The 23,798-nt window shown below is 42.6% G+C and overlaps 1 protein-coding gene across 1 annotated transcript; it reads right to left on the bottom strand.

The window, feature by feature from the left end:
• Window positions 1-817: 817 nt before the first annotated feature.
• Window positions 818-22,601, bottom strand: clvs2 (clavesin 2). The gene is made up of 5 exons (XM_076083555.1): window positions 22,213-22,601; window positions 20,578-20,752; window positions 2,146-2,256; window positions 1,142-1,374; window positions 818-911 (listed from the first exon to the last, which is right to left on the bottom strand). The coding sequence occupies exons 1-5, from the start codon at window positions 22,599-22,601 to the stop codon at window positions 818-820; spliced, it is 1,002 nt and encodes a 333-aa protein (XP_075939670.1).
• Between the last annotated feature and the right edge of the window lie 1,197 nt (window positions 22,602-23,798).

Below are 23,798 nucleotides of genomic sequence, written 5' to 3'. Positions count from 1 at the left end.
TCCTAATGGAAGAGGAGATCTGTGACACACGGGTCAGAAAAATAGGAAGAAACACAGTATTTATAGAGCCAACTCTTACCGTAAAGGGGGGTTTGCTTTTCCACGAGGTAACCGGAGCGAGGCCGACAGTTCGCGCTATATTTTCACAGCAAAGACGCACGTAAGCCTCGGTAAGCTCCCAGTAAACCCAGTGCCTGCCTCTCTGCCAGTTTCGTGTCCGGGAGGTTGAACGAGCTCGGCATTGTCACCACTTCCTGAGCCGTTCGTTTTTTTCTTCAAACTACTGTACAAAGAAGAAACCTGCAGCCGGGGAACTGTGGCCCCAAGAGCTCTGTGGAGTACGAATCCCAGCCTTCCAAACCGCCCATCCTGATATATAATATACAACCTGTCGGAAACACACATGTGGCGACAACAACTCGTTCTTTCCTTGTGTTTTCCTGCTCCACACTGCCGGGGGTTGGATTGATCAAAGATGTTACTTTACAGGTTTTTTTTGGGTGGAAGGGGGGGGGGGGGGGGGGGGGATTGGCACTTGACAAATAACTAAATATATAAATAAATGTATAGAACACTACGAGTAGCTCTTAGGAAGCCCTTCTGTGTGAGGGAAGCGTCCCTCTCGTCTCCTGCTTCCCATCAGCTCTTTTAGAATTTTTTATTTTCTTCGAGTTCAAGAGAAACAGGAATCCAACCGCAGCTGCATTCTCTGAAGGAAGGTGTTTTGCAGGGCGTTTGGGTGCACAGGTAGGTCAGTGTGTTTGTGTGTGTAAATGCTGATTATGCCTTTTTGAAGCTGTTGTTGAACGTGTGCGGTTTAGTCCAGCGAGAGCAGCGGCTGCATGTTGTCTTCGTCGCTCTTGGCTTTGTCCGGTCGTTTCAGGACGCCGGGTTCCACCACCGACTGAGACCTGCAGGGAAGCACGACACCAATGTCAGAGAATATCAATGTTTTATTTGTAAATTTACAACTTTATTCTCAGACTGTTTTTACCCCCCCCCCCCCTCACTGCTCTGTAATTGTCTTTGTATTTATTTATCTACGATTGCGCTACGATAAGCAGTCGATGGTTCAAATCCCTGCAGCAGCTGGGAATATTTTGAGAATAAGTAAGAGAGATGTTAAAGGGGATGAGCTGACCTCTTCATGGTTTTCGGGGACAGGTTCTTCTCCAGGTCCCTCTCCAGGTCTTGCACTGACAGGGTGTAGGACTCCGGACAGTAGTCGGTCTCCTCGTCGTAGGCGTGGTCCAGCAGCGCCCGCGCCCACGTGCCCATATCGTACGGCGGCATCATCCCGCCGAGCTCCGACGGCAAGATCTCAGGGTGGATCAGCAGGTGGAGGCTGTTCAGGTTGTTGCCGTGCATGAAGATCTGCAAAGGTGCAGACAGTAGGACAGCTTAGATTGGGGACTTTGAATCGCTTAAAAACATGACTTATGTGGATCCATCGTACATTTAAAAAGTTTGTTCTGACAAAACAAAAGTGACAAAAGGCTGACTTTAATATTAATGTTCCCTCATCAATCTTTACAGCAAAATATTGTTATAATACCAATTTAAAGGTAATATATTAGCCATATTGGCACAGGAAGCTCAATTGTATTGCTACACACAAATGTTGTTTACATTTCAAGAGAGGACTCTAACCAAATTACTTTTGCATTTAAAGAAAAAATTCTTAATAATAGCAGTTTATTTCCAAACAGTTAAATCTGACTCAAGAGCAATTCATCACAATACAGAAAATAAGATATTTTTGGGACTTTTGTCAGTTAAAACCTTTCAGACTATTTCTTCTAAAACTTTATTACCAATATTGGAATGTTTTTTTTTCTACAAAAGCGTGATTAAGCCTTTTTTTGGGCCAACCAGTTGCTTATATTAACGTCCAGCAGGTACGGAGCAACATTATCATTCATAAGTAGTTGTGTTAGTGACGCTGATGAATGTAAGTCTGCTATTCCCTCTCTTTTAGCTCGGATTGTGGTCTCCACCAACTCCTCTCTAGCTGCTAAATGCTCCACTGTGTCCACCAGCTGGTCTCTAACTGCGTCTGTGTGCTGTTTGGTGCTGAGCAGGAAGTGTACAGTCAGTTTTTGGAGTCGTCGTTACAGTAGAAATATTGATTGTACGTAGCCTCACCCTCTTCCTGGTCTTGTCTTTGAGGAAGGGCCGTATCACGGTGTAGAGCGCGTGGATGTACCAGGGCTGGTTCACAAAGTGGATTCCTCCAAATCTGGCAGGAAAACTGTCCTGTTGGAGAAAGACACAAAGCAACATAATTCCATTATAACCAGACCATTCAGAGACGTAATGACAGCTGCAATCATTGTGACGAATGAAAACCAAGATTCATAATCTCCCTGTGTTTTATCACAAATACGCCGGTTTCAATCAAGAGGGTTTATTTTTCCCGTCTTCTTTGAGTTCCAGCAACTGAAAAATGACCTCTGTGAGTTCCCCCCCCCTTCATTAGATTAGTTTTGTAAATGGGCTCTAATCTCATAGTCAATAGGAAATGGACCGGTCTTATTTGGAGACACCGCGTCAACAACACCGCAGGGAAATGAGTCCTTGTTCCACAGGTTGGTGTGTGGAGTCTTTCCTCCAACGCTGGACACAATTATGATGATTACACTCCACTGTGTGTGTGTGTGTGTGTGTGTGTGTGTGTGTGTGTGTGTGTGTGTGTGTGTGTGTGTGTGTGTGTGTGTGCGTGAGTCATTCTTGGCTGTGGTCCAGCAGTGTGGTGAAATTATATTCTGACATAACAAAGCCAGCTGATGCAAAATAAAAGGCTCGGGGCAGACGTTTGTATACAAACTGTGAGCAGCGTGTGGGAGACACGGAGACAGCGAGCGTCTCTGAGGTCGGGCCCGGTTTGTAAATTAGGGTTTGTGACCGATATCATCGAGGCCGAAGTCGATGCTTAGAGGTTTTCGATCCGCTGGATGTCGGCTACCAGACTGTCCGACGCTTTGGTCCAGAGCAAGATGCTGTTTCTGGACATCCACGGCCATGCGTCTAACAAAAAATGCATTTTAAAACACAAACGTGCAAAATTCCGGCTCATTTCTGGGTTTTAGGACTCATTCATGCGGCGCTCTATAGTGTGTGTGTGACTAAAGCCCAAAGCAGATTCTTACTCTTCAAGTCTACATTCTTACAACTTACTGTGTGCATGTTGTCATGCGTCAAAAGTTATTAATATATTAATAGTTATATAAAAACACTAAATATTAAAATATGGCTGGTTTGCAGTGACAATTGTGAATTTGTTTCCCAAAAGGCTGAAGCCCAACAGATACTGACGACTACTTTCCTTCGTCGAATGAATTAGTTCAATATTGTACACAACATATATAACATATTATATTATTAGCATGTTATTAGGATGTTATTTTAGGATTTTTTTAAGAGTTTTAATGAAGAACATGTTGGAAATATGTTTAAAGGAGCTTTTTTTCAACAATTTTACAGTTTAATGAAATTTAAGTGTTTATTTTTTCAAAATAAAAGCATACAAATACGCTTTTTCAACCATTATGAAACATAAATTGTTTCACACAGGATATTGGTGCAACATGTTCTGGCTAAAGCGAGGTCCGACAACCCTTCCCCCCCTCTCAGATCCCTCTGACTCTGGCCTGCCCGCTGCCCTGACAGACATTTTCACTTTGATGAAGGGACCTGCTGCATTATACATGAAAGACTGAAAATGGAATATGAGCTGCAGAGCCTCTGCTGCACCGCAGGGACTGAAAGAGGAGGAGGAGGAGGAGGAGGAGGAGGAGGAGGAGGAGGAGGAATGAAACAGGAGCTAAGGGAAGAGTGTGGAAAAGGTGTAGAGAGAAAGTGTTTAAAGGTGGAGACTTGCTTTAGAGAGAATAATACGTGAAGGAGATCAAAGATGTTGAGAAGCAGATTTAGAAAGAGCAGGTTTCTCAGAGTGGCAGCCGGTAAAGAGGACTGAAGGAAGTTAGGAGACGATTAATACTAAATAGACGTCCTTTTCCTCCCACAAGCTCAGACGTTTGGAACATGTGAACAAGGACAAAAGCAAGTTTAATCTTTCTGTGGTGAATATTTTCAGACGGTGTCCAACGCAGACATTAAAAAATCTATATTTATATTCTGCCCCAACAACTCAATGCAACAAAACAAACAATAAACATCCAATACGATATGGAAACAAAGAAATGAATTAATGACGATCTTGTGAATCTGACATTTGATGAATCAAACTAATCTTGGCTGGAATATATATATATATATATATATATATATTCCATGATTTGACAAAATTGCTATGTGAATTCAAATCGTTGCTGCATGAACTATCTTCCGTCAATATTTGTGTGTATTTTTGAATCTTGATGTCTCATTAAATTATGGTTTTAGATTTGTCTTATTTATTTGTCATGGTTTTAGTTGCTCTCGGGCTGTTTCAAGGTGCTATTTATGTTATTTCTAGGATGAAATATTATTATTTTTATCGTATTTTGTGTCATCTGTCTGCCGTTATTGAACTCACTGCTGTTGCCGTCTATTGAAGGCCAGCGCACTCATAGTCATTTTACCAGAGGATGATTTTGATATCTGTATTTCTGACAGGGTTGAAATAATAAGTCATTTGTATGTTAAATAGCTCAAACATTCAGTAAATATAAATTGTCAATTCCAGAAAGCAGCCACTCAAGAGTACCTCAGCATTTTCTTTCATGTTTGTCTACAGGAGGAAAATGTCGATGGTAAACAAATGAGCGACTGTGGGGATTTATCCTCGGCCTCTCGCTGCAGGTCGCTGTGTTCTGTTGCAGCAAAAGGTTAAAGGTGACAGAAGAGAAGTCCGTCAACACCAACAGGACGACGTCTAGAACCGAGGAGTCGTTCTTTAAAAACACAACCAGGGTCGTATACATTTCTTATTTTCCTCTAAATCTCCCATGAAGCCCTCTGCTTCATCCGACACCCCCCCCCCCCCTCCCGGGAGCCTGCGGCTGCTCTGAAGAGGATAAACACGTTAGAAATGAGTTTCTCTTCACAGCTCGCTTTGCTGTGGAGGAACTGCGCCCACCAGCTGCTTTGTGACACCGAGCAAGATTTCCCTCTAAATCTGACCTGAAGCCACAACATGTCAAACGCGGTGAAGACGCCGACAATCTCATTGGTGACGGTCTTTTCTTCTTCAGTAATTACACTGATGATGACTCAGAATTCATCTTCACGCTGTTTCAAACGGAGGAGAGTATAGCACGTCGTAGTGAAGGGGATGAGATGAGGAGTCATCAACGTTTGAGTACCAACAGTTTCACTTCTTCTCATGCGTTTCTTCCACAGACTTTATAAGACGTGAACGTCGTCCTCGTGACGTCACCCATTGGTTTGTGGCCTGCAGTTTTAAATCCTCGAGTTCGGCGATCTTGACTTTTTTGCAACCGATGAACGAAGTGACCATATTTGGAATGCAGAAGAGTGACATAGAGACGCCGTATGCGACTCTGGTAGAGACCTGTCAATCACGGTGTAGCCCCGCCCTAAAGCATCCCCTGCTTTATGGTCTGTTTGACTCTAAATGGACCATAATGTACTAAATGAACATCATGCTGTATTGAAGAAGACTTGAAACTAGAGATTGAGACCATAAACTCATGTTTACAATGTTTACTGAGGTAATAAATCAAGAGAGAAGTAGAGTCATTTTCTCATAGACTTCTATACAACCAGAGGAGTCGCCCCCTGGTGGACACTAGAGATAATGCAGCTTTAAGGGACTTCAGCATTGGCTTTAATCGGCAGAACTGGAGGTTGCCGCCTAGTTTGTGAAAATGATCAATTAATGATAAAAATCTCAAACGAAGTAAAAGTCGAGTATGTTTGGGCTACATACTGGAAAAGTTGCTCCTCATTTTACGTAAGTTTTTCCTACAAAAGTCAGCAACACGTGTCAAGTTCCGCTCGTTACATGCATACATCCATCCATTCCATTATCCAAACCGCTTATCCTGTTCAGGGTCGCGGGGCGCTGGAGCCGATCCCAGCTGACATTGGGCGAAGGCAGGGTACACCCTGGACAGGTCGCCAGTTCATTGCATACAGTCTTTTCAAAATAAACTTCCATCTTCACAGGAAACAGCTGTCGTTTAAGCAACAAAACTTCTTATTTAGGTTCAGGAAAATATCGTGAAATACTTAGTTTGGTTTAGGAAAAGATCGTTATTTGGGTTAAAATAACTACAGAAGTACCGTTACTAAAGTATGCAAGTTACGTGAGAAATAAATCAACGGGGATCTTACACATTGCATATTTAAAGGAAATCTGTCGTGGAATCAGCAGATCTGAAGTGTCACTTTCTGCCACAAAGAGCAACATCTTCTTGTGACCATAAAACCTTGCTTATTGTAAACTGCTGCGAATAGTGTCTTCTTGCTGCAGGAAATGGTTAAATTGGGGTAAAATGTTTGTTTAAAACATGCATTTTTTGGGGAGAATCACAAAAAACAAAGGCTTATTCACTTTTAATTCTAAACTAATACATTTCACCTCAACATAACAAAGTCACACTACTAACTTCATAACAACTATTCATTTATCATGTAAATCAAACTCGTCAGCAGTAACACTGACAGCTGCCATCTTGGGCTGTCTGATGTGTGAAAGCTTTTTAACCGCAACAATCTTTCCATCACTTCCTTCTGTCCCACGTGACCTGAACGCAGCATCAGTGCTGCCAGAGGTGGGGGGGGGACACAAACAGACAGGCTGCCACCAACACTGCAGGTTAAAAACACAACAGAATCTACTCAGAGGCGCACTGACACTCAGCGGTAACGACGTGTCGACATCCGCTCCGAGGGTGAAGCGAAGCTCAGAGGAAGTCAGCTGACACAGCTGCTTCTTCACTGGGAAACGTCCGTCTGTGGATTAAAGGCTGCACTCATTGAATTTAATCTAGTTGGCTTCAGGATTCTTTAGCAAAAAACAGAAATCTCTGTTTTGATTTATTTTCCTAAATCTTGTTTTTCTTTAGTGCAGTCCAGGGAATATCAATCAGACTGGTGTTTATTTATTCATTTTAAGAATGGGTTTTATCTGTTTTTGCAAATTGACTAGTTTACTAGAAAAATTTGCTTTTAAAGAAGCTGAAAAGAAACCAAAGAACTCAGTACCTGCAGTCAGTCTCAGCTTATCGACCATAAGCAGTCGTAATAACTCAAATATAAAGTCAATATTTTTTGTCCTGATAAAGAAAGAAAGAAAACTGAATCCCAGTTTTGAGAACAAATGCTGTAACGTTCCTGTTGGAGAGCGAGAGTCTCTCAGCAGTCCGCCAGCGAGCAGCTGATGTTACGACATCTGACGTGCGTCGTCTACCACTCTGAGTGTGTCGGGGGTCTGTGGTCGTACATCTTCTCCCTCCCCATCTCCGTCTTTCTGCAGCACATCAGGTTGATGAGCTCCCTCCGCTCTGCTCTGCTGCTGTCACTTCCCATCCACAGCAGGACGAGTAAACGTGCCCCCCAGTTCAAAAACGAGGGAGGGGTAAAGTGAGTTCTGAATCCATTCGAGTGCTTTTTTCTTCTTCTTTGCAGGATATAAAGTGTAGCCCGGGGTGACGGTATTGTTTTGCTGCTGGGTTGTTCTTTACAAAAAAGCACCTTTAAGAGGAGACGTCTGACTGGAGGTAACGCTGAAGAGGAGTAAGTCATCAGTGAGTCTTACGTCATCAGTGAGTCTTACAGCATGTGACAGGAAGCAGCTTCACTCGTCAAACACGCTGCACTAAAAGTCAAAAGACGAACCGGATACATTTAACCTTTTAGTTCACTTTTCCAAAGGACAGCAGCAGCGCTAGTTCAACATTGGACCTCTTATGATCTGTTTTCCTCTTCCCGCTGCACATCGTGTCAATGCACTGTCATCTCCGTTTTTACTCCCTCAACCTTTGAACTCATGCTGACATCATTTATGTTCCTTTCTTTGCCCCTTAGATATAACAATTATCATACATGTCAAAGATAATCAGGAACTTTACTGTCTGAAATACTGTCTTGAGTTAAAACCACCAAAAGACATAAGTACAGTTAAAACTGGCAACAACCACGGATGTATTGTGCAATTGAATGAATGTAACCCACAATTGGGTCTTGCGGTCTTCATACTCCCTGGTTCACACAAATTGATTACATTTCGTAGGTGTAGCTACGAACGCTGCCGGAGAACAGCCTGAAAAGTGACTTTTTACAGTATGTGAGGCATCAAAAGTTACTTTTACAGCTTCTTTCCCGTTAAGAGTTTCACACTGAGCGGGAAGGTCACACCAATTAAACTGTAGACTCTGCAAGTTATTAAAAATACTGCCAACTGCACTCAGGAGCTCCGAGAGGGGAGCAGAGAAATGAAGTTTCTCTCCACCCGAGAGATCACATGTATTTAAATGTTAATATATATATATATATATCTATATATATATAGATATATATATACAGAGAGAGAGAGAGAGAGAGACCACACTGTTGGTGAACCACATTGTAAACTGAGCTTTTACATCCTGATCTCCAGCTTTTTATGTTAAACGGTTGTTCTCATTAGTCACTTAAGACTCAAACACGTGGTTAAATAGTGTCCTGGTTGTAAAATATCAAAGTTACCCTGTAAGTTAAGGCGAGTAAATCTACTTAGTGAATGTTAGCAGAATCCTGTTTTTCTACAACAAACCGAATGCGGATGTTGAATATTGGCAGAATATCAGCAGTTGGCAGCTTCTTTTTTTAAACCATCTTCAAAACCTCATATCAGTGAAAACCTGGTGTGATCTCTTCTAATGAAGCGGGAGAACATTCGGAACGGACAGCTGCTGCCGCCGTCGTCTTCCAGCTGCAGTCGGAAGATAAAAGAGCGGAGACGAAATCAATACTGCAGCGTCGTGTGAAGACAAACTGTTCACTCACAACAAAACAGATCCATTTCCTGTTTACAGACTCCAATATATAGGTTCGGATCCCCGTGATTGATGGAAGAATCCAAAGCAATAAACACACTTATTTCACTTAAACCTATTTCCTGTTATTTTCTAATTTAAAGCATATAATGAAGCTGCTATCTTAATTCTACTGCTTGAGATTAAAATGATAGGGTGTTCAGAAACCTTTTATCATTTATTATACATGATGATGATGATGATGAGAAAGAGGAGGACCATCAGATTTGAATTAATGCTGCAAGATATCAGACAGACAGGTGTTTCCAACTGCTTCCCTCTGAAGAAGTGTTTTTTACACAGAAGCTGCCGCCTGAGAAGAAACAGTCGGTCAAACTCTATCTCCTGTCTTTTCTCGCAGATGTTGTTGGCGCACTTTTCTCAGGAGTCGCAGTTATTGTGGAGGAGTCTGCGTGTTACATAACGACGCTAATGCGGAGTAAATCCACGGAGAGTTCGCTGACTGGTGCTGTACTACTGTGAGTGTTCATGTGCTCCACATATACTCAGGCTCTGTAAAAGGGACAAATGCACTCCTATTGTAAAGGAGAATGAATTATTAATGGATGAGTAATTTAGAAATCAGTTTAGTCAAAAATCAACCAGGGGAAATTCACCAAACTACATTTACTAAACTGATTTGCTACAACTACAAGTAACGGTTTCTTTAATTAGTGATTAATCAGCTAATTATTCATTTGATTAGATCATTATTCATTTAGAATATAAAATGTCACTCAGCTGTGAAGGATAACCAAGGAGACATCTTGTTTGTCTTACAACAGAGCTGCTTTTGACAATATGGTACAATACATTATTTAAATAATTACTATATAATCACAAACTGTTGTAGATTCATTTTGTGATTAATTAATTGATTAATCAACTACTTAAGATTTTCCACTTATTCACTGATCAAAAGCTGAAAGCATGACTAACTACATGATTATCCCAAATTAACATTAAGAGGTAACTTAATTAATCTGCATGAATTGTTTTTTGGGCCTCTCGGGGGAAACAGAACAAGCTGTAAACACACATTTATGTTAACCAACCAAAGCCAAGGTTACCTTTGACGTTAGCTAAATGCTAAGATGCTATGACGATGCTAACATGCTGGTATATGCTTAGCAAAGTTTACCATCTTAGTTTAGTGTGTTGGCATGCTAACATTAGCTAGTTAGCATTAGATTTAGGGTTACAAAGTGCACACAGTGGATGCTGATGAGAACGTCATTACTTTTGTAGGTATTTGGCCAGAGCATCCCTGGTATTCCAATTGAGATCACCGTTAAAGTGAATTAGGGATGCACCTTGCTAGAAAAGCTAGCTAGCTAGCTAAGTAGCGATAGCTGCTAATGGTAGCTGGCACTGTCGGGCCTTGCTCTTCTCCAGCTCCACCCTCTTGCCCAAATATGGTCACGTCTGAATCCAAAAAAACAAGATGTCGACGGTCAAAATGCCAAACTCGAGGCTTCAAAACTGCAGTTTGGGTGATGTGACTACTTCCACTTCTTATATACTATGGTATTTGGTTGTAATCCAAATTATTACAATTTTAAAGTTTGGCCTGATGTCAGTTGGATTCATCCTCTGGAAACTATGAATATCTGTACAAAGAATTCTGACAATCATGGATAAAGGACAAATTTGACTTTCTGGCGGCGCTAGAAGAAAAGTCACCAAAGTAATTACAATTCATCCTTAAATCCGTCCCATCGTTGTCAAAACATTTAACTCAAAATAAAAAAATGGCAACCTCTCAAGATGAAGATGCACGAAAGATAAAATGGTTAAAGGAAGTGTTTCTCTCCTCTGTGTGTGTATTTATACCGTGTACACAGTGAGCAGCATTACACCATTAATTATACATCACACACATCATACATTTACAGTCATTTGTGGCGCACTCGCCGACCGACCGAGCAGCCGTCTGTGAGCGACTTTTGAAGAAAAAGAGACGGAGAAATGTGTCTTCATGTCTCCGGCACAACAAAAGGAAACCCGTCTGGAGGAGAGAGGGCTGAGCCCACGGCGTGGCAGGCCGACATGTTGCCGTGGCAACGCGGCGATGGTGGGATGTAGCGGGAGGGAGGGGGGGGAGGAAGAAGAGGAGGGGCGGGGGTTCGATATCGTGCATCTGGCTTCTGATGAAGAAGAAGAAGATGCTTCTTTTAGGTTCAACGAGTAGAAAAAAATGTGAAAAATGTAACAGCAGCGTTGGATGATTTCTGTCACTATTTCTTTTAAATTTGGACGATGTTGTGTTTCTATAGAAATAACCGTTATTGAGTTCATTTTTATACTTGAGGATGAAGCACGAGATGCTTTCTTTTTACAGAAACTGACATTTATCTGCAATGATGGAGTGACTGAATTGAGAGAGGAGAGGAGAGATGAGGGGGAAGGGGAGGATGATGATGTTGGTTAAGAGTGAGAGGGGGAGGGTAAAGAAAACAAAAGTAAAAGGGGTGGAGAGGCCAGAGGAGGAGGAGGAGGAGGAGGAGGAGGGATAAGGTGACATTTTCTTTCTTGAACCAGTGAGTCCAGTTCCTTTCTCTTTACTCTCCTTTCTAACACTTGGATGGTGAAGGGGAAAAGGAGGTTTGACAAAAAAAAAAAGGTCAAGATGTCCGATGACAGGGCATGACTAAATATAACAGGAAAGGTGTTAATTAAAGAATAATCTTTCACACTCACAGGGAGCGTGAACGTCTGCGACAAACGTCATCGTGGCGATCCATCCAATGACGGTTGAGATATTTGTATACACGTCAGGAAACATCTCACGATAAAGTTTTCCTAATTGTTGCTAAAAGCTACGGATGCACTGATCCCATTCGTCGAATCCTTTTTAGCGGACATTGCAGACAGTTTCTTTGTCGATGTCGTTACTGTATAAAACCAAAGAGATTTTATTACAACGATAAGAAAGCTCGATGAAGGAGAGAGGCTCAGAAAACTAGAATCTCCATATTTACGTTCGGGACGTTAACAGTCTCACGTTACTGAAGAATGATCCCAAAGAGTTCTATAGAGAACTATAGAGATTTTAAATTTGGGGGGAAAAAAGAGCACCTGTTTTAGAAGTCTTTAGACTTTTCAGATCCAATCAAATTAGACCTGAGGACAATTAGACCCGATCCAGAATGCAGCCGACCCTGACAGACCCAAATAGAAACCATGGCCGGCAGCAGCAAGATCCTCGAAAAAGAGCAGCGGACATTTTTTCCTGCACCTCACCTCAAAAAACGATGTCTTTAATAATGCAACAGAGCTGACAAAACATACTCATCTGCAGCAAAAACAACAGATCCGAACCAGACTCAATTAGATTTAATTTCATTTGGACCCGGCTCGACTTCTAATGCACTTATGTAACTGTGATGGCATCAGCTTTTCATATCACAGTGATGACTGACTCGAAGCAGCTACTTGATTTGGCTTTAATTATCTAATTAAGCTTGAGCCTCGTTATCGTCCTGTCTGCAAAAAGCACGAGGAAGCGGCTTCTATTATCCGCCAACGCGTTCTCACTCCCAACTCCCCACATACGGACTCTTGGTCAGGACCCCCTGGTGTCACTTTCTAACGCACTGACGTCATTTATTAACATGCAGGGGGGTCGAACACGCTTCAATGTGTGGACAACATTGGGAAATTCAGACAAAACTACTTGGTTAGAAGGACAATATAATGGTTTGGGTTAAAATAAGTATGTTTTGCATAACTTAAGTTATGTACGTTAATTAAGAATGTTGTGTATCACGTAAGTACTGCTTTTGGTTCACACGGGACACGTACAGCGGTCTCCTGGGTTAAAGTCCTGTGTTTGTTTGACCCATTAATCCACTACGACCTCCTCCCTATGCCGACTTTGTTGCTCTTTATCCATGAATCCAGGTTAATACAGGAAGTAAATAAAGTCATCATAACAGCTGAGGCGTCTCCCCACAATCCATGCGTGTTTGAATACAAGCTGTCTTAAGAAGTAAACAAATCTCTACTTTTACCTTCACTTTCTGTGCAACGTTACTTTTGACAGTGATGTCTAGCAGTTTGGGAATAATCTGAGCAGTTCTCAGCTGCTTAACGTGACGAGACAACTAACGTCATCTAATTTATCACTGCTTAGTATACAGACCAGGGAGTGAGAATGTGCTGTATCAGCCCAGTAAGAAGTCCCGTATGTTGGACTTTCCCACAAGCTCATGAATACAACATCAAGAGGTTTGGCCACAAACAGAAACTGTCTTCTGAACAACATCCCAGATGCAGAGCAGCACCAAAATCTAACCTAGTGTCTAGAGAAGTGTAAGAATCACTTTATTCAGACATTAAAAGCTTCAAATGCAGGTGACTCACATGCAGCTTCAGTGCTGGGTCTGCTGGTTGTCAGAGATTCATTACTGAGTGGCAGGTTGCTGACCTGAGGTCAGATGGTGTCAAGCTGTGACAGATCACCTTAACGAGGCAATTGACATCTCTGACCTCAGACACCAGACGTCTATACGCCGTGTACACTGTGCTTGTATAGTCACAGTAAGTAAAACCCTGCAAACATAATCAATACGTTTAAGAAAAATAAGTAAATAAGTACGTTTTTAAATGTTACCTTTGATTTGTTTTGTGTATGAAATGTTCTGGACAATAAAACTTACAACCGGCTTTATGTTGTGCAAAGTTTGAGGAGGGTCAACTGTGACATCCAATCAAACGAAATGTAAAATGATGATATTTCCTTCTTTTCATTCTGTCAAAATGTATTTATTGTCAAATGTTTGTGTTGTTTTTATTATCTCCGCCATGATAATCTATAAGTGAGGTTGTTTTTTGAACTCCTGAACAGTTGACATTCTGGAGAAATGGTAAAAGCTGCAATATTAAAAATGGCAAAAACATTTTCTTAAACATGACTTTGATGATTTTGTTTTCGAGAAGAACAACCCAAAAAGAAGGTTTTGCAGACTTGAAACTGTAATCCTTCTGTAACATTGTAATCCTGGAGGATTATGACTGGATGGGTTTGAATCCCGTACCGCTCACCGGCTCACCTCCTGTGTTTCCACCGACTCTTTCATATAATCTCTTGTGTGCCGGCATAAAGACATTTAATTGGAGCATGTGCTATTCACACAACTGGGAAAATGGAGCACGTGCTGTGTGTACCGTATCTGAGAGGAACGAGCACACGAAGCCCAGACAGTACAGTCTCAGACAGCACATTAAGAGGAGCAAGGCCACAGAGACACATAGTCCCTCGTTGACCATTAGTATTTAGTATATGTTATGTATTTACATAGTATAAAGGCCTCAACACTAACTTGTAAAAGTGGTTTCCAGGTCTACACGTCGTGTGTGTTTGCAGTATAATTGTCCGTCCAGCTCAAAGATGGCAAAATACTTTACCTCCTAAGAGTTCACACATTTCCTTTTCGTTTAGGTTCATTTGTCAGTTGAATCAAGAGCGCTAGTGAGCGATAGTAAACGCACGCGCAGCTGTTTCCGGTTCTGACTGTAACAGCAATATTTAAATATCACTAATGCAACGAAACATTTTATTTTTATTTTGATAGTGCACGTACAGCCTACGATCTCTTGCTTTAGTCGTATCACTGTAGCATTCTCACAATGCGGTGCCCAAACGTCTTGACTGAGATCGCTGTGATAGAAAACTAAACTTCCCAGAGGATGAATCCTGATGTTTTGAGTTCTGGTGACTTCCTGTTCCTTTCTCTGCCTCCGCAATCAAATTTAAAATCTAGATTAATCTATTACCAAGATTCATCACGCTGATAGCCGTGCAATTTACCAAGAACATTCAAACTCCCCAGAGGATTAACCTTTACCGTTTCCAAGAGCTTTCCTCACTCGCACTGAAATCTCATTTATTGTGCAGAAAATATAATACTATCTAACGGCCATCTTGATTAGCTATCGTGCCGATAATCCCTCTAACAGCTATTGCAATGTTCCCGACAAATGGAACAATTGGAGCATCATTATAGTTGAGGACAGAATTGATGTATGTTGCAGATACTGGCGCGTGTGGTAAGAGATTAACTAAAGTTTGAATTTAAACACGTGAACAATAACGGCCCTTTGTTGCATGTTTTTCCCACATCTCCCTCTCCCACATCTCCCAGCCTGCCTCTTGACGAGTGACACAAAAATAGGAAAAACAACAAAAAACAAACGAATAAAAGATCTGTTGTGTATTTTGGGGGTGTAACAACCAGCAGGGATCCAGACTACTGTATCCGTCTTGCATCTGCAGTATACTGTGCAACACATTTTGGATCCCCCGGCATGTGGCCTACATGCTTTTTTGTATTTGCTCGACACTAACACCGTCAGGGTTGCCATGACAAAGAGTAAATCACAATTGAGGCAGATGTAGCAGCAACGACACGGAGGACGAGACAAAGGAGAGGCAAGCAGATGACTCAACACGGGCAGAACGGGAAGAGAAAGATTTTAGATTTCTTGCATTGTAAAAAAAGGGCGATTCAAGAATGTCGTAATATCTAATTTTAGGATGTTGAAGTCTGTTTTTCACTTCTTGAGGATGAATATTGTTGTCAAGCTCAATTTGGATAAGATTATTAAATATTACTTCAAGGCAACTAGTCTGTCACCGTTACAGATTCAATCTATTGTTTAGCTGAAGTGTGGATTGCATGATTGTCACACTGAAGATCACAAATATACAGTCAGTCATGTCTTATTTAAAAACTAGATCAATCATAATTCTAGGTTGAAACCTTGTTTATGGCCGGACCGAGTTTGGCCAATGTGTTTAATTGTGGCCAAATAGTTACAGGGAGAGTGAGCGGTGGTGTCTATAATGTGAATTCCTGGATCTGAAATGTACTTACACTGATGTAGAATATTACAACAAACTGAAAACCTTTCTTTTTCTACCAAACGAGCCCACGAGCAACGGCTGATGGGGAAACTCCAAACAGGCCGACCAATGGCGGCCACTTTGCAGACAAAAAAGTGTGTTTTGCCGTGTAAAAGTCTACTGTTAATCGTCACATTGCTGTCGGTTCATACAGACATCAGATAATCCAGCGACGAGCACAATGAAACATCTTTGGAAACAAAGGAGAAACGAGGGCAGCAGCAGCAGATATGAAGTTGCTGATGCACACAGATGTTAACTGAGTGATGTGTTCAGCGTAAATCGGCCATCAGACTACATCAAAGCCTCGTGCAGAAGAAACGCCGTCCGGCCGCCCTGCAGGTGGGTCTGACTCAGCTGCTTCTGAACACTTCCTGGTCTTTCAGATTCGTAACCCGACCTGCTGAGACTGACGTGACTCACTGTGGCTGTTTAACAGTGTTTAGATCTCAGTGTGTGTGTGTGTGTGTGTGTGTGTGTGTGCGTGCATATGGCTGAGCTCTACTAACCCCACAAACTGTAAATGTTGATTGTGTTTATTTGTTTATATGTTAATGTATTTTACAGGGATGAAACAGATAAACATTGTTACTTACGGAGAAATAATGCAACAAATGTTTATATTTTATTTGCAGCCTCCATCCCTGGTTCGGCTTTTCTATTCAGGTTAAATCCAAATATATATATACTGTATATACTGTATATTAATATGTTTGTGGTTGTAACTGCTCCTGGTGTCAGTTGTTTGATGTTGTGGCTGCAGGTCTACCTGTCCTATATTTTAAATCTGTGCTCATACATCTTTATGTGTTTGAATCTTAGCTGTAATGTAAAATGATGACACCTCTATTTTTATTTAGATTTCCAACAAATCCCATGAAAAGATTGAAACCAACACTGTGCCTCTCTCTAAATTATTTGGCCCTAAGCTCAATGGATCCCATTGAAGATGTAAATATAAAAAATATGTAGTTCAAGTAGAAAACAATGTAGTAGCACTGTAGTTTTTAGCAAACTTTACTCAAACAAGAGAAAATCATGCATTTGTAGGGGACTATTTTCAGTGGCGGATTAATCCACATTTGTGAGTATTTGAGGCAGCAGGATTTGTTTTGTTGACAATAAAGAAAATACATTTAATTACAACCTTTCAATTAGTTTTCACGTCCAGATGAATATAAGTTTGAATTTATCGCCACGTCCTTGATGAGTTTTGTAACCTGTTTTGCGCATTTCATTTGTCAAATATATTCAAATCAGATTACGCTTCTTCCTTCTGTTTTCTGCATCAAATGATGAGCAGCCATTTGTGTGAGCAGTTGCACAGTTGGGAATGACTCAGGGCTCAGCTAATAGCCCCCATTAATAATTCAGGCTCTAATCTGCGTCTGGAGAGCCGTCAGAAGTGTGTTATATGTGGACTCTTCACGCTGATGCACCTGCTTGCGTCTACAGTTTGTTCCCAAAATGTGGAAAATTTTTCCCAACATACCACCTTAACTGCCGACACTGCAGATAACTCGTGGAGGAGGTGGGGAAAAGTATCACTGGTTCTGTAGAAATACTATATTTATTTACATTTACTGGAACATAAGTAGAAAACAGATAAGAAGAAAGTATATGATACTGATTTACATTAAGCATCCCCTGCTTTATGGTCTGTTTGACTCTAAATGGACCATAATGTACTAAATGAACATCATGCTGTATTGAAGAAGACTTGAAACTAGAGATTGAGACCATAAACTCATGTTTACAATGTTTACTGAGGTAATAAATCAAGAGAGAAGTAGAGTCATTTTCTCATAGACTTCTATACAACCAGAGGAGTCGCCCCCTGGTGGACACTAGAGACAATGTAGGTTTTAAGACACTTCGCATCGACTTCACTCGGCAGAACCGGAGGTTGCTGTCTGGTGCTAATGGAAGAAATTTGAAATGTTAAGAGTGACAAGTTATCATTATGAAGAAGGGATGTTAATAATGAATCGTTCAACCGTTAACCAACAATAAGATGTTGTTGTTGTTGTTGTTCAGTCAGTCAGGCAGACACACAGCTGACAATCTTGTAGCTAAACTAATTGATGAGGCCGACTGGGAAAGTTGCTGCATGTTTCCACGACAAAGCCTGTTTTGCTCAAACACTGCAGCTGGCGATAAATGATGCATTTAACCAGTTTGTGGATCCTTTGTAGTTGGCTTGTTAGCACTTCAACCACTGCAGCCCTGCATGCAAAGCAGTAATGTTGCCGGTGAACGGTTAATGATTGGTTAATGAGGGTCAGCTATCTAAAAAAAACATCATTAGCATGAATAGCACATGAAGCAAAGGTTGATTGCACAATGTAACGGCTGCAGAACAATGACACTATCAATGTTTAGACTGATTCTCAATTAGCTTTGCTTTCGCTATTCGCAATTCTGTCTGCCACCAGCTATGATCTCCTGGGGAAAGGAAGGCTCCATTTATGACACACAAGCAATGCGTCAACCTTTGCGCAACCAAAACAGGAAGAGGAAAGCGCTTTTGTTTTTGTAGCTATCGGTTGCGACTATCCCCAGAAGGGGAGGAAACAAAATGCAGTGTTGGAAAATCTTTACCAGTGACAGCAGCTAGCACTAGCTCCAAAAGTTGCCCGATGACATCACACAATCATCTGCATATTCATTGATAAAATGCTTTTGGGTGTGTCGGTTGGAGCGAGGCTGCCTGAGCAGAAGGCACAACCTCTGAGTTTTGCAATGGGAATGAATTACAATAGAATATATTTGAACATATTTCTTTCCTTTTCCCTGATGGGGAAATCAGGAAATTTATCGCGAGTAGTCGACTATCAGAACGCGTTCCAGTTGTCTTTGCGACGTCAACAATAATGCCGCTTGGAAACTCTACGGGGGGGGAAGTTGTACGTTGCAACTTTAAAGATAAAATACTAATTTGTACATTGAAACCAAACAGCTTCTGAATCATAATCACCATCTTTTGCCCTCAGGGTTGACATTTCCTGCTCGTATTTTGTCAGCTTTAACACAGAAATAGAGGATGGAACTTTGAAATGCAACTTTGCCAATTTGGCATCATTCACAAGCACATCAGACCACGCTGCGTCTCACTCAATACTTCCCCCGAGAAACACTTCCCCTTAGATTTCACGTTGACTAATGGAGCCCAGCACAAATTGGCAGATGATTCACAAAGATGTTGAAAAAGCGATAACACACATTCACACACACACACACACGCACAAACCAGGCAAGATATTTCCTCCCGGGTTTGGCTGGTTACCAGAGGACAGCTGTACACTTCTCTCCTGTAACTCATTTCAATAATGCCGTTAAAGTTGTCCTGACGACTGAGAGGACTAATGCCTTTTCATGCCATGAAAAATCCCCAAAACACACAACGAGCACTGTCACATCTCATGTATCTGTTCTCTATATGCCACATGAGAGAAACTGGACTCTCATTAGAGAATGCGAGAGCTGAAGAAACCCAAACTGACAACCACTACATCATCACCTGCCAAACGAACCTTGAGAAACACCAGCCAGCGGCAGTCGTGTGTAATCTAAATGGAAATGTCATTATTCCTCTAAACCAGCTCGCAGCTTTAACGCGGTGCTTGACTTGTTCTTAAGTGGAACATTTTGACTGCAGAGCGGACGCTGGAGGTTTGTTCTGCCAACGTCAGAAAAGGAAAACTTTAAAGTCAAGAAAGGCCAAAGAGTTCCCTCTTCCCCCTCGGCTCTGACAGGAAACAGAGACTGGCTTTGTTGAGGGACAAGACTGCAGATTTTTGGATTTTAAACTAACTCCGATGTCAACCCACCCGCGTCATTACTGGAAGCTCAGAGCAACGGACGCTGTATGAAGAGCAGATGGACTTTGAATGTATTTGTATAGCGGCTTTCTAGTCTTTCACTCAAAGAGCTTTACACAACGTGTCATCATTCACCCATTCACACACACATTCATACACGGATGGCACAGCCTTCACGAGCAATTTGGGGTTAAGTGTCCTCCCCAAGGACACATCGACATGGACTGGAGGAGATGGACATGGACTACCTCTGAGCCACAGCTGGCCGTGTGGATGGATGGGTCAAACCAACAGGACTTTCACCCAGGAGACCGCTGTTCGTGTCCCCTGTGTAACTAAAATTCAACGTTGACTGAGGGCTGGGAGGCGGGGTTAAAGGAAACGCTAGTGTGCTCGCTCTACCGGCTAATGGATGCAGAAGATCAATGTGATTTTACACTGAGCAACGTCAATAGGAATGAACGGGGCGCTGCATCCACCCAACGTCCTGTGAAGACGGATGTTTATTTTGAAAAGACACTACACATGTAACGAGCGGAAAAACCGACACGTCCAGAACTGACGCTAGACGGGTACGTAGAGCATCACAGTTTAAAGCTTAGGAGCACTGACCAAGTGAGACTGTGTTGCATGGTACTCTTTAATAATAAGGTTAGGAGTAAGTCAATAAGACCTAAATGACAAGATAGGTCACTTTACTAAAACTACTTGGAAATTCTCATAGTGATGGTTAAAAAAATGTTTGGGGTGCAAACCAGTACCAGTATAAATCCAGTATTAAAGTCCATCACTTCTCACACCCAACCACTAAACCAATCATAACAACACCAACACCACCAAAGCTTCAGACAGCTGAGCGTCTTACCTGCAGCCCCTCGATGGCCAGCCGCAGCATACTGGGAGTCAGTTTGGACGCCTGCTTGAAGGTGAAGTTACTCCAGTCGATGATGAGGATGAAGCCGTTGACCTGCAGCTCCGGATCTTCGATCATCGATTCCAACGACAGCAGGATCGCCCTCAGTATGTCCACAAACGTGTACCTGAGAAAAACACGACAGTTTTTATTTGCCAGAGAAGTGGAGAGATTATTTAGGCACTTAAGTTGATCGTCAAAAGAACTAAATTCAGAAACAGCGTTCAGGCTGTTCTCATACACTGTTCGTAGCTATACTCAGGACAAGTCATGCACTATAATTCGTATACAACCCACGTGATCTATTTGCATGTAACCTTCTAAAATGTGAGCCTCGACGGGTAATTTACAAGTCCTCGATGGGAGGAGGTTAGAGACTTTCACCCAGGAGACCGCTGTTCGTGTCCTGTGTAAAACCAGAAGTCAACTTTTATTTATTTGCTATGTAATTTTCGTACTTCAGTAATGCCACTTCACCCCGAATGTTGACTTATTTGTTACGTAACATTTGTGTTTAAAAAAATGCTTCACCCACAAAATGACAATTTGTATATTAATTACGGTCCTGAGTCGACAATTACTACCCCAAATATTACCCCATGTTGTCTTGCATGCTTCAATTTCTGGCATGCCTCCACCGAGAATGAAAAACACGAAAATTATGTTGTTGTTTTTTTGCCTAGACCAAACTGTTGGTTTTGTTGCCTAAACCTACTTGTTAGTGGTTTCGTTGCTTAAACCCAACTGTTGGTTTTGTTGCCTAAACCTAATGTACATTTTTAAGTAATGTCATCCTGAGAAAAACAGTTGTGCCAAGGGACACGAAAAAAGCGGACATTTCCCGTCCCTGTACACAAAACAAATATTGCATTTCACAAACTGCCGTGAGACTGTGTTTGTTATTTTTGGCATATTGCCCACCTCTAGTTACCGGTACCTCAGACATTTTCACCAGACTAACCACTTCCCTCATCACTCACTTCCTTTGTCGGCTCTTTTTCACACCTGTAACGGGTGTTTTATTGGGATCATTTCTTTATCTGAATCGGATAATAGGTGTCATATGTCGTTTTGATTTTATAACACCCTTTGAAGCAAATTTTCTCATTTGGGATTTCGGGGTTGGAGAAATGAGAATTGCCTCGACTTTTCCCAGTTTGGTGTGGAAGGACTTGACTGTCCTGCACAGAGCCCTGACCTCAACCCCCATTCAACACCTTGAGGATGAACTAGAACCAGACCTGATCGCCCCACATCAGTGTTGGACCTCACTAATGCTCTGCAGCCAGGTCCTACAACTCTGGTGGGAAAACTGAAATATGTTTGGTGTCCATGTACTTTTGGGCTTTTCATGTATTTTTCCACAACTGATTAGAGAAGAAAGACGAGTTGGTTTCCTGTTGTTTCCTCATTAACGATCAATTTGTGGTGCTGAATGGACAGCTCCATAGACCAGACTCCACTTAATTATAGTGGATTTTAAAACACTGACTCTTTTCTGTCCTTTATGTGTTTCTCTTTATGCGTCTGATCAGATAACACAGACTTTACAGCCCCATCACCACCAGCACTCTGCCTCTTTATTACCTGCTCTGGTCCCAGTTGGCTGCGAACAGGACCAGTATTTTCCTGCCGTATCTGTCCAGATTGGACAGCACGCCGGGGAAGCCGTCCTTCAGGGCCTGCTTGATGCCCGGGTCCGTCGCTTTCAGGTTCTTGAACATGTCCAGGTTCTGCTGCCGGTACTCGAAATACTGTGCCAGCAGCCGAAACGCCTCGAAGTGGTTAAACTTCCTCGCCCGGAGGAATCTGAGGATGAACGCGTCGTCTGTCCTGAGGAAACCGATGTCCGGCCGGGTGATGATCATGTCCCGGACCTCCTGGATGTCCTGGTGCAAAGTCTCCGGGTTTTCTTTCAACTCCACCTTGGCCTTCTCCAGGGTCTCTGGAGAGAGGCCAGCCTGCAAGTGAGTCATCTTTAGCAACAGCTGTCCCTCCACGGGGGACCACAGATCACCAGCTTCCAGTGAAACAACAGAATAAATTGTTACCTCCAGCAACAGGGTGGTGGTTTTCTTTATGGTTCAGAAGCTGCCCTCAGATGGAGGCCTGCTGCTCTGTAGACGTAATCCACCCTGAACTGGCACAGACGCTGCTGCTATGACGCTCCTATGAAGCATTATCAACATATGGGCCGTTCACTTTTACGCATGGAAACAATTTCAATCCCACCGTGAAGAATTCAACTTTATTGTGATTTCCCCACCACCATGCGTATACTGACTCCGGTCCTCCGGGCTTCAGGCGGCACATACAACCTGCTGATCCGGGCGGCCCGAGCTCACAGCCGACACACAGCCGCTTCCCTCCATGTCAAAGCCGCTCCTCTCTTTCTCTGGCTCTCTGTGACACGATGCGACGACAGCATCACCGTCTCCGCGGCGTCGCTCGCGGCGGCCAGGCAATGCGACACGAGCCTGCAGCACCTGCTATATCATCAGCATCATCATCAGCATTCCTCCGCCTTCACAACGCATCTCCATCCGCCGACCGACGGATGCTGCTGCTGCTGCTGTTGGTGGTGGTGCCGAGCGCTCCGTCACCGTCAATCGAGGCAGATTTGGCCGCTTATTTCCGCGTCTGCATCCCCGTCTTAATCACCACTGCTTCTCATCAGCATCATCCACAATGTGGCTGTCAATTTAGATATTAACATTTCTTAAAGAGCCCCCCAAAATGGTATCCAGTAGCACAGGTGTCCCGCGAGGTTCTGCCACCGGTTTCAGTTTTTTTTTTTTTTTTTTTTTTTTTGGAAAGGGGTGGGGTGGACCTGGGTTGGGGGGGGGATTACCGTCCCCGCTCCTCCTGCTGCTGCTGTTGCTGCCGCCGTCTGTTCGCCAGGAAAGTGACTGACAACAAGAGAGTCTGTGCTCTGGTCGGTGTATGGACGCCACCGGCGAGGGGGGAGGGAAGAGGTGGTGGGAGGAGGGGGTGGAGTGTTTGGATGAAAAGGCAACAGATATGAGAAGAGATGCAGAGAGAAAGAGAGGGCAAGGTGGCAGAAAGATGGAGAATATAGCTGTAGAGGCCAAATGGTGATGGATCAGGGATGGAGAAAGGACGCTGAAGGGAGGATGAACAGAGATGAAGGCTGGAGGCATGAAGATGGGGGT

This window comes from Anarhichas minor, unplaced genomic scaffold, assembly GCF_050575085.1.
Source record: "Anarhichas minor isolate MPS153535 unplaced genomic scaffold, ASM5057508v1 ptg000136l, whole genome shotgun sequence".
NCBI classification, from domain to species: domain Eukaryota; kingdom Metazoa; phylum Chordata; class Actinopteri; order Perciformes; family Anarhichadidae; genus Anarhichas; species Anarhichas minor.
Note: the sequence above shows the minus strand (reverse complement) of the source record. Positions and strands in the feature narration are given on the sequence as shown.

Coding starts and splice junctions, on each gene's coding strand:
- clvs2 (XM_076083555.1), bottom strand. CDS start 22,601: ATGACTCACTTGCAGGCTGGCCTCTCTCCAGAGACCCTGGAGAAGGCC. Junction 20,753..22,212: donor GCCAACTGGGACCAGAGCAG/GTAATAAAGAGG, acceptor TGTTTTTCTCAG/GTACACGTTTGTGGACATAC. Junction 2,257..20,577: donor TGGCCATCGAGGGGCTGCAG/GTAAGACGCTCA, acceptor TTTCTCCAACAG/GACAGTTTTCCTGCCAGATT.